The sequence below is a fragment of the Melospiza melodia genome, chromosome 3, assembly GCF_035770615.1.
Source record: "Melospiza melodia melodia isolate bMelMel2 chromosome 3, bMelMel2.pri, whole genome shotgun sequence".
Lineage (NCBI taxonomy): Eukaryota > Metazoa > Chordata > Aves > Passeriformes > Passerellidae > Melospiza > Melospiza melodia.
This window is the reverse complement of record NC_086196.1, coordinates 36,828,322-36,839,064: the sequence shown is the minus strand read 5'-3', so window position 1 is coordinate 36,839,064 and position 10,743 is coordinate 36,828,322. Positions and strand designations below refer to the sequence as shown.

General features: G+C 45.0%; 1 protein-coding gene across 1 annotated transcript in view; it reads left to right on the top strand.

Annotated features, from left to right (window-relative positions):
• Positions 1–3,809: 3,809 nt before the first annotated feature.
• The window catches only part of CNKSR3 (CNKSR family member 3), a 55,549-nt gene continuing 48,615 nt past the window's right edge, over positions 3,810–10,743 (top strand). Inside the window, exon 1 of the mRNA XM_063151324.1 lies at positions 3,810–3,949. Coding sequence (XP_063007394.1) covers positions 3,898–3,949 — 52 coding nt within the window. The 5' untranslated portion in view covers positions 3,810–3,897. The remainder of the gene's footprint in view (positions 3,950–10,743) is intronic.

Here is a 10,743-nt window from a genome sequence, read left to right as displayed (position 1 = left end):
TTTCTTGTTGTGCAAAAAGTCTTTCTGACTTCTGTGGCCTCTGTGTGTGATTAAGGTAATGCTTGAAAAGATAAACCCTAATTTTAATTTTTTTATTTTTTTGTAGTGACAGTATTTGAGGCATAATGACTAATAAAAGGTGAGGGATGAGCACCTAACTGCTCATCTATGGATTGTCAATCAAGGCAAATAGTGGATTTTTTACCCATTTACTGGTTTTTGTTCTGCACACTTTAAATTTGTCCATTTTCACAGCTTTCAGCTATGCATATGAAACAAATAAACCTTAAGCCTTTAATGAATAATGTAATTAAAATGTAATTTAATGTAAAACTTGCTTAGTGCTTTGTGGAACATAAACATTCCTTCCACTCAAAAACACAAACTGCAATGTGCTGACCCTAAAAAAATTGATCCAGTAAGAAAATTACCTTTTTGTGGCCCTAAACAAAACCCACAATTTTTGAACTTGGTATGTGATTTTTGGCTAAGCAGTTGTTTATTCATCCCCCTCAAGATGAGTAGCAGCAGTTACCTCTCTTAGAGAAGGGAGCTGCTGTTCCTGCAAACCAGCACAACACCAAGGGACGTGACGCACAGCTCTGGTGGCTGGTAGTGAGTCTGGTAACAGACACACTGTGATGCAGCAGCCAGGGGACAAAAACAATGTGGTGTGAAGAGATAACCTGGTTCAAACTCAAACTTAACTCTCAACTGTTCAAGGAATTTTGGTGTGTTCTCTCTGTATCAGCAGGTATTTGTGCTAGATCATCTATTCCTCTCACGCTCATGCTAGTTAAAAACTTGAATGTCATCCTTGTTGTCCACTTTGGTTACTTTCTCAGGCATAAGACCATCTATATGTCAAAAAAACAGGTCCAGGCAGGTAACCTGGTAGGTCACAGGTTTGGAATGAAAAATTAAGGCCTAAGAGGCAGGGTTAACTAGACTGTGTTTAGAAAAGAATTGAAATGCACTGTTAAGCTAGAGTACCGCCAATATAGCTAATGAAATGATGCTAAGCTTTTTCAATTATCCAAATACTCTTTTTCTTTCTTGAAAGGATAATTTATTCCCATAGACTTCTGATATAGAGAGTCATCTGCCCTCCTCTTGCTGATCAGCTGCCACGAGAGAAAGCAGAAGATGGCAAACACTGTGTAGCTTCTTCTGCCATTTTGACAGGATGTGGCTGTGGGTTTAGACAAAAGACTCTTTTGTCTTTCCTCTGGGGCAGTGGGAGGGTGCATACTGCTGTGCCTAGGACTGTGATACCTAGATCATGGTCCATACTAAGCACTGTGCTGTCAGGCAAACTGGCCTGAGAGCCCTTTGAGAACTTGGAGTGCAAGAGGATATACAAAGGAAGAAATCAAAACAGGGAATCAGCAAACAATTGCTCTGAATCGTCTCCTCAAATCAATTTTCTTTTACCACTGGAAAATGGTAATAAAAGAGAACCCATGCACTTCTGGAGAGCTGGCAGCCAGGTCCTTGGCAGAGCAATGAATGCCATGCAAGGCTGCAAGCAGAGAAAAGGAATGGACATCTTTGCTAATAATTGGTACTGGCTAAAAACTCATAAACTAACTTACAGAGCATCTGTAGGCATTCAAAGGAGTAGAGTCATTTTTTTTAATATGGCATTGCTACGAAACTGACAGAGTTGCTTGGTTTTTAAAAAATTATTATTTCTTTTGGCAATGAGTGTTCTTTTAAACAAAAACCACCTTACTCTATGCACAGAATTTCTAATTGCATCATGCCAGTGGATTATTAGGTAATCTCAACTCAAATAAAGATCAGATTATGGTGATGTAATCATGAGAAAGATCAACTCAAAGGCAGCTGCAATGTGGGTTTGCAAAGAGTAGCACAAGTAAGCAATGTGGCTAGGATCCTTTTGAGAAATAGGAGACATGCTGCCTTCCCCTGTCAGCCCCATTTCCTTCGTCCAGAGGAGGCTGTAAAGCAGCTGGTGTTGGGGAACATCATGTAGTAAAAGAACAGAAAGTCACTGCAATGTTGTCCTGCTTAAAAAAAATAAAATAATAGATTTGTCACTTTGAAAATGACCAAAAATACTAAGTATTAATAATCGATTGATTTGTTGGATTGGCAATCTGCTAGCAACCCTCTCTGCATGCCTTCTGCACAAAATATGGTGCTCATCTGACCAAATCAGGCAGAGGAACTGGCCCAAGACCTGTGACAGAGAAGGATGACAGCAGATGAGTGTTCCAAACACCAAGGGCCAGAGACATTTGCTATCCTGCCTGCAACCTAGGGAAGCATCTGTGTAGTTAAAACAAGTGCTGTTACATTAACCCATGTGAAACCATTAGCAGGGTCCATCTGTTTACTCAGGCCTCTGCGAGGGGGGAGAGCTGCTGTTTTACCTTTTTAAAGCATGAATGGCAACATGTTTCAATAGGGAATCAGGAAACTTTTGGTTGTGGCTGTGAGGAACTGCACTTTAATCTTTCAGATAGGCAGAGAGGTTAACTGACAGCTGTTCTATTTCAGAAACTAGAAAGCAAATACAGAAATCAGCTAAAACGAGTTAACCTTATAATAAAGAACTAAAATTATACCTTCAACAACCATGTAACAAAAAAAAGAGAACATATTATACTTTTTAGGTATACATGCGCAACCCCTTTCTTTTAAACTACTGGTTCCCCGAACTAGAACTAGATCTAAAACTCCTCCTGATTCCAATAGGATTCTGCAGCAGCGTGTGCCAGAAGGCAGCTGTTTGTGGCGCGGTGGGAAAGCTGGGCACTGCACAGCTGGGCACTGCACAGCCCTGCACGGGACTGACAGCCCCTGTCCCAAAGAGCTCACATTTCAGCTCCATGACTGAGGATAACAGATGGGTCGAGATGGGAGATGATGAGAACAGTGGGATACTGGACAGCCTCAAATCCCAGCTGCTTGCCCACTCTGTAATATTGCCAAGTTAAAATTTCACGGTCTTATTGTCACAGCAGTGTTTACGCTGTTTCTTCCTCATTGAGGAAGAAGAGCAGTGGGACACTTGTGCACGCTACAAAAGGGCTTCAGGCTGCAATTTGCCGCTGAACCAGATAGTATTGTGACAGACACAATAAAAACTCTTGTTTTCTTCATGTTCCTTTGCGGCACGGAAAGGTGTTTGCAAGGCCGATTCATGTGCTCAGTGCTAGGGAATGGCAGAAGCCGGTATGCTGGGCACACAGTTCTGGAGGTCAGCCCTTTCACCTCTGAGAAGAGACTGACATTCAGTAAGGACTTCCATGGGCTTCGGGAGGTGGCCAGGACACAAGCGACAAATTTCCCACGAGGAATGCGAGTCTGAGCTGCAGCTGATGGCTTAATGCAGCCCCCAAGAGAAGTGAGCAAAACAGAAGTAAACTCTTAAGGCGAAACAGCCTCCACACCCAAGCACGCTTTTAGGCGCGGAATTCAGAAACAAAAACCCCAAATGCCAATTCGGGGACAAGCGTGGTCCAAGGCACTCTGCGGCTAAAACTGCCCCAAGGCCGTGACTCACTCTGAGCCACCACCGAAGCAGGGCGCAGCGCCTGGCCGCCGCTCCACCCCATGGCCCGCCCGCCGCTCCCGGGGAACCATGCCGGGAGACTCCCGAATCGCCCTCTCTCCGGACCTGTCGGAGCGGGAACCCCTGGAAGTTTTTTCTCGGCACTCTCCCAAGCACGAGGCCCGGGCGGGACGCGGCACCTGGGGGCGGAGCGGCAGCGGGGCGGGCCCGGCCGCGGCCGGCGGGAGGAGCCGGGCCGGGGAGGGGGCGGCCCGGAGAGGCGCTGCCGGGATGGGAGCGTGAGAGGGGGCGAGTCCGCGGCCGGAGGAGCTGCGGTCTGAGCGGGGGCTGGTGCCGGCGGGCTCGGACCCGCCATGGAGCCGGTGACCAAGTGGAGTCCGAAGCAAGTGGTGGACTGGACTAAGGGTAAGAGGGAGCCGGCCCTGCCGTCTGGGCGCCGGGGGAACTTTCGGGCGGCGCGCCGGGGGTGCTCCGCTGCCGCCGCGGCTCCTCTGCCCGGCGGCGTGGGTGGCGTGGGCGGCGGGGGAGCGCGGCCTCTGCCAGCGCCGGCCCCGGCTGAGCTCCGGGATTGCCCGGCGTGGTGCTCGGGAGCTGGCGGCTTCCCGCGCCCTCCTGCCGGCGCTCCTCCGCGCCTGCTGGAGCCTGCTTCGCCTTGCGGGATTTTCGGTGTTCTGTTGGTTTTTTCTTTTTCTGACACTGGGGGAGAGAAAGTTTTGCAGCGAGACTGGCTAACTCCAGGTCCGTGTGTGTGTGTATATATATATATATTTATATATCTGGATATGTATGTATCTGCCGTGGGGTCTCTACCCGTGGCTCGGTCCCCTTCTCCCTGTGTTCGTCCTGGCCAGCCCTCTTGCATGGAGCGGGGATTTGCCGCGCTCCTTCAGGCAGGTAGGAGGATCGTGGAATCAGAGTAGTTCAGGTTGGAAAAGTCCTATGAAAGTTAACTTTCAGCTTTTCAAGCGAACGCCGTTGACAGTTCGAAAAACTTCAGGTTTGTAAGTTAAGCAAGAAGTTTTTAAACTAGCTCAACTAAGCAAGAACTCTTTATCCTGTTCAGCGGTGATGGGACTGAAGAGAGTCCCATGTCGGAGAGGTGAATAGCGGCCCCTTCGTCCGCCGGTCTGTCCGTCCATCCCTCCCACCCCTCATCTCTCGGGTGCGTGCTTGTGTCTCTCCCTCTCCCGCTAGCAAAAACACCCTCTTCTCCTTCGAGGTTTGTTGGCAGTGCTGACAGAGCAGCGAAAGCCTCGGCGGGGCTGCAATGTGCAGCCCGCCCAGCCCCGGGGGGCTCCGGGGGTCGGGATGGCTGCGGGCGCCCCGCTCCTGCCCGGGCATTTCGGCAGCGCTTGGTGTTACCGGGCTTCCTCGGAGGGCAGGTTCAACCCCGTGCTGTCATACTGCGCTTGGACCCTGCGAGCGCTTTCCGAATGCCGACCGGGGTGTCGCAGTTCCCGCTCTACAGGGAATGAATCAAAAGGGAAGTGGAGCTATGGGCTAGGTGAGGGATTTATGGCTTCTGGAGCGCGCGTGTCTTTTTTTTTTTTTTCTTTTCTTGCGGCATTAGGTTTTAGTGTGATCCTCTTTGGTTACATAAAGTATTTTCGCAGGCTTAGCTGGAGTTTAATTTGCTGAGAAGTTGGGAATGTTGTGAGGGGTGCAGGTTTGCCCGCGCTGGGAGCGGCGCTCTCTCCCTCTCTGGCTCTCAGCAGCCATTTCTGCCCGCCGTGCCTCGCTCGGCACCAGCGGCCTGCGGTCAGCGCTTGGCGGCAGCGCGGCCCCACACTCACTCCGGCAAGTCTGGAAAGCAGACCCGTGTTTTCAGACAGCCAGAGATGGATCCTCCCAGCCCTCCTGAGCGTGAACGTGTGCCTGAAGGGGCCGGTGCCAGTGAGCGACTGTCCAAGCAGCCTTTGTGAGGAGAGGATTCCACACAAACGTGCTGTGAAGTTATGCGTTAACATATAAATAACTTTACCAGAAAGATCTCTCTTTTTTTTTTATGCTTGGAATTGGTTTAAAAGGAGTGCATTGTTCCAATGAAATAAGCCTTTTGCTTTGGCATGTGGGATATTTATATAAAGCTTTTCCCTCATTGTGTTTTTTCTCTTGGGTGCTGAAAGTTTGTTGCCTTGCCAGATTAAAGAGTAAACCTGCTAATCATTTTAAAAGCCTTTATTATTCTTAAGCATGCTTGGCTTCCTTTCTTGCATAATTTATTTTACTTGCAGGTTCCTTGAACAGGTAACTCTTCAGCTGGACCCTCAATTAGTGTTATGCAGAATAATTTGAGGGCTGGCTGTAGTTGAGGGGTGGATCTTCTGACTAATGCAAACACGTGTACTTTGAAATGTAAAGGAATAAATTAAAGACTCCTGGTGACTTTTGTTTGTGCTGTTGTTTTTCAGTTTCTAGGTAAGCGTTGGACTTGTTTAGTACACAGAGTCATTTTATGTCACTTCCTGCATGACAAGACTGTAATAAAGAAATGACATGTGGAAAATTCTTCTTTATGGTTATACTTTCATCTCTGAACATGAAAATAGAGGCTTTAATGGCTAGCTAACAGCCTTGTTAGCGCTATGTCTCATAGTTTATTTTCAACCTGAAGTAGTTATTTACTGTGTAGTTCACAACCACTGGGTTTCATGTTTGACCAAGACCAATTTAATTTTACCTTATGAATATTTCATTTGATTCTCAAGGTTAGTTTTATGAACAAGTGTTTGGAGGGGAGCTTAAACTCTGTTGTCTTGCACGTGCCTTCTGTGAGAAGCGATGCCATGATCTGGTTGAACTCTGGGCAAAATTATTTGGCTGGTGATATCTGCTGCCAGTAGTCAGTGCTGTGGAGATGTATTTTAGGAGCATGATGTAAAAAACTGCTGGGAGATGCCAGCTCTCACTGGGGAGATTGGTTTTGCAGATAATGATTCTTACTTAATCACACAATGATAAAAAATATCTCGGCAAAAATGTAGAGAATGGTGGAAATAAGTTGTCTGACTCAGTCCATATTAATGTTCAATGTGAAACTGAGCCCCTTCTCGCTCCCCCCCCCAATCAAACTTTGATAAATTTAATGTTTTTTATAACTTTTCCAGACCAAAAGGAATCATGGAAACTTACCCTTTTCCATGAAGCAAACTCCTAAAAAGCAAAATCCCAAAGTAGGCTGTATGACCACTGCTGGATGCTGGACAGCTTATTTGTTCCTGGTCAGCTTACTTTTTTTTGCTCTTAAATAACTTTTTTTACAAGGTAACTCTTGTTCTGAAGAGTTTTGCTCTGAGATTTTGAGATGTTCAGTCCTTGGAAAATACCGTAAGAAGCATTTATCTAGCATTTAAAATGGAACCTATCAAGAAGTAGTAAGCTAAACATAAATATTTTTAGATATTTGTAGTCAGGTTTTAAATAAAAAGGGCTCTGTTCATTGTTACCAAGAGCAGCTGATCCAAAACACAGTTGCTTGTCTTCTCTTGCTAATTCAGACTAGAATGCTGCTATTTTTTGTGAACAAGGGTGTTTTTTCTGGCAGAGGGTGCTATACTGGCAATAGCAGGCTATGCAGCTAATAAGAGCTGGTCTAGTTAAACTGAAACTGCAGAGGAAGACTTCTGCTTTTATTGCCAACAATTTTCTGTGTACATGAAGCACTTTTCAAGTAAGGATGTGATAACTTTTTAACTACAGCATCAATGTTTGAAAACAATCTGATTTTTTCTATAAGCACCACCTCAATTTCTGTCTGAAAGAAGTGATGGTGTAGTTAAAGGTTTCTCTTAGAGCACAATGAATTCAGATAGTATTTAGGGGCCATATTCAGCCATGAAAAGGTATGCATTTTCCTAGGATGCTGTTTTGATTTACTTGTGCCTGGGCTGGTGTGGAGTTTGTGCTCTTTGAACAATATTGTCTGCACTGTTTCCTAACTCTGCTGAGAAGATGTGTTAGGGGTTTGTTTCTCTGGGTTGTTTTGAGTTGATTTTTGTTGTGGTACAGACTAACATCTGGGTAGTGTTGTAGTTGGCCTGTGATCTTGCTTTTGTGCAGTGTAAGATGCTTGGGGGCTCAAAGTCCTCACCTGTATATCACAGCACTCTCTCGTGTGCCTGAATTTCTTGGGAGTTCCTCAAGAGGTATTCCTAGAGTTGTTCAGCTTCTTGCAGGGCAGGTGAGTGGCCACAGAAGTTGCAGCACATTTGCAGTACACTGTATAAAAGTGACTTAATTTTACTGGCATAATGACAATTGATGGTATGGTGAAACTTTTCCTGGTCTCAGAAGTCCCTGGCTACTGGAAACCCCTCAGCTGAGGTCATTCCTCAAAAGATGTGAGGAAGAGGAGGAGGAAAGCAGCATTTGTCACAGAGCTCCTGTGGGAGAAATGTCATGGCTGTGCCTCCTCTTTGTTTGCTGTAGCCTGATCTGTCTCTTCCCCCTTTCCCCAGGCTTCACATGCTTGTGTGAGTTGTGACTTCAAGCAGAATTTTACACGGTAAAGACAAGTTTGACGTGCTTGTGGTTAATGGAGCCTCTGTTGTTGTGGGGCTCCATTGCAGCCTGACCTTTGTCACTGGAGCTGTGGACTCGGCTGGCTGGGGATCACATCTGCTTGGGGCTCATTATTGCACTCCAGGTTCAGTTATTCCCTTTCTCAGGAGTTCATGGACATTACTTATTCCTGCATATGTCATGAAATACTCAGATTTCCATTCCTGGTAAAACTGTTGGGCAGCTACATTTATAGGTATGTCTGGGAGAAGAGGGAGAAATATGCTAATTTATTAATAGGTAGCAATTAATCGTGAGGGCCTGGTGTTCTTTTTTTAGTGCTATCTTCCTTACCCAGGGAGATTTCAACAAGGTCAGTCCTGTTAACTGTGTGTGCTGGGAGCTGGAAAAGACAGCTGGATTTTAGAACAAGTTATGGGTGATGCCTGGAGTTATTTTTTAGCTTTTCTTTTTAGGCATTCTCAAGTGAATGTCGTTGTGTTCAAGTTATTTGTGAAGATCTAACACCAAGAAACCCCTGGTATTTTGCTTTCAGTGTGGAATAGCAGGGAGAGCTTCCCATGCCTGGGATACAGAACAAGCTCTTTCCTCTTTTCTAATATTTTCTTGGTTACCTAAAAAATAAGGATTTGTTAATTAGATCAGAGAATGGTATTGCATAACCACTCTTTGCACATCCAAGCTTGCCCATAATGTTTTACTAGGAAAAGGTGAAATATACTAAATGCGGTCTATTTATATTTATTTGTGGGCTGAAACAAAGTAAAAACTAGCACAACGAGTTTGTACTACTGCAGTCTTAAAGTTATTCATGCATTGTTGCTGAGTGAATATGTATGAAAACACAAGAACACAGAGGCCAACTTTGATTTGTGTTTAGATCACGTTTTCGTGGGTTTTTCTGTGTTGCGCTTTCTTGAGCTGCTTGTGGGTGATTTTTTTTCCCCTTGATCTTTTTGTATTCACAGTCAGCTCTGTTTATTTGCCATTAAATTGCTGTTCAGACTGCTATAATAAAACATCGGGAGCTCTGAAAGTTGAATGCTCTCAGCATCATGTCTGGAAAAGCAATATTTGAAAAGCTAAAAATCACAATAGGCATTAGTGGAAAGTTGATTGTAACTTCACAGAATGTAGTCTAGTTTAAGGTGCAGGGATTGGCCACTGTGCAGGCTGCTTTTCTCCTTTCTTTAAAACTTGAGGGTCAGGAAGTAATTTGTATCTGTTGTTGGACACTTCTATGGGAAAAGGCTCATTTTTGATGAAATACTGCTTGGGCTCCAGGTTTTCAGAGCTCTTGTTATGTGTTCCTTCCTTGCACTTCTTGCTTGGTACCCTGTGTTTTCAGCATGCAGAACTTCTTAAACGAGAATCCTGCCTCTCCTTGTTTTTACACTCATTAGCACATTGCAAGAGCTACAGGAAGACAAAGTACTGGGGCACTGGATAAAAATGTATGTTGAAATTTGCCATGACGATTTATTTTCTGTAGTGAAAGACCCCAACAAAAAGCTGTTACTCAACATGTGCTACAGGATGAATTGCAGTTATGAGTGATGTGTGAATGCAGCCTATTATCAAGTACTCAAGAGTATGTGGGGGTTTTTGGGTGGCGTTTGTTTGTTCCTTTTTGTCTCTTAAATCAAAATTTCTGAATTGCCTGGTTTAAGACATGGAGCTCCTTCCAGGCATGTCTAACAGATGATGACTGGTCAGGATTAGGGAATTGCAGAAGAGGTGGCAAGACTGCTCTGTGTTTGGTTTACTCCATCGTCTTAGGGCAGGATTTTCACTGATGCTTCACACAGAAGGCATGTTAGTAAGTCTAAACAGTGCCTCTGTGAATTAAGTGAAAGACATTGATTTCTGTTGGATATTTTCCGTAGAAGTGACGATATTGTTCTGAATTTGCACCTTGTCTTTGCCTAATGGTATCACACAGTCAAGCCATGCCTTCCTAGAGGAATGGTGTATCTGCAGTGTTTCTCCTTGCTCTGTCCTCCACACATTCCAAATAAATCCTGTCAAAAGGAGGGGGTAGTGAGGTAGTGACCAATGACAGGGCACATTTGAGGAGAGGAATGTAAGGGTAGACAGCAGTTAATTGAACTGGGATCTCTATAGCAACCTCTCACACATTTATGGGAGTTCTTCAGGCCCCAGCTGCCTGTGGTGTTGGGGTAGCTCAAGATTTTAGTGTATTTGTACACAGGGCTGTTGTGAAATAAAGGAGATTCAAATAAAAATGCTGTTTGACTGTGCGTCTCTGGCTGATGTTAGACCTGGTATAGAGTCCTTGTGTCATTTGGGCTCTCATTACCAGGATGGGATAACTTTGGAGTCTGAGTCTATCATTCAGGTCCCTGGGCCATGCTTCCTTTGCATGAGGAAATTGCCTGTGGGTTTCCATATGCCTGCCTCCATCTTTGCAGAGTACAAGCAATGACATTTCACAGCTTGTAGGATCTGCAGGAGGTGCACTGAATCAGCCTGATCTGTTTTGCTGGCTTTAAACATTCATTACCTATTAAAATAGATATTTATGGTATTATGAAATGTAGCTAATTTTCATCAAGCATCACACATGCTGGACAAAACCAAGCATCTGTGTTTGATTTGGTGAGATCAGATCACTGACCTCTTTAACTCTGGTCTACAGTCTTGTGTTCAGCACCAGG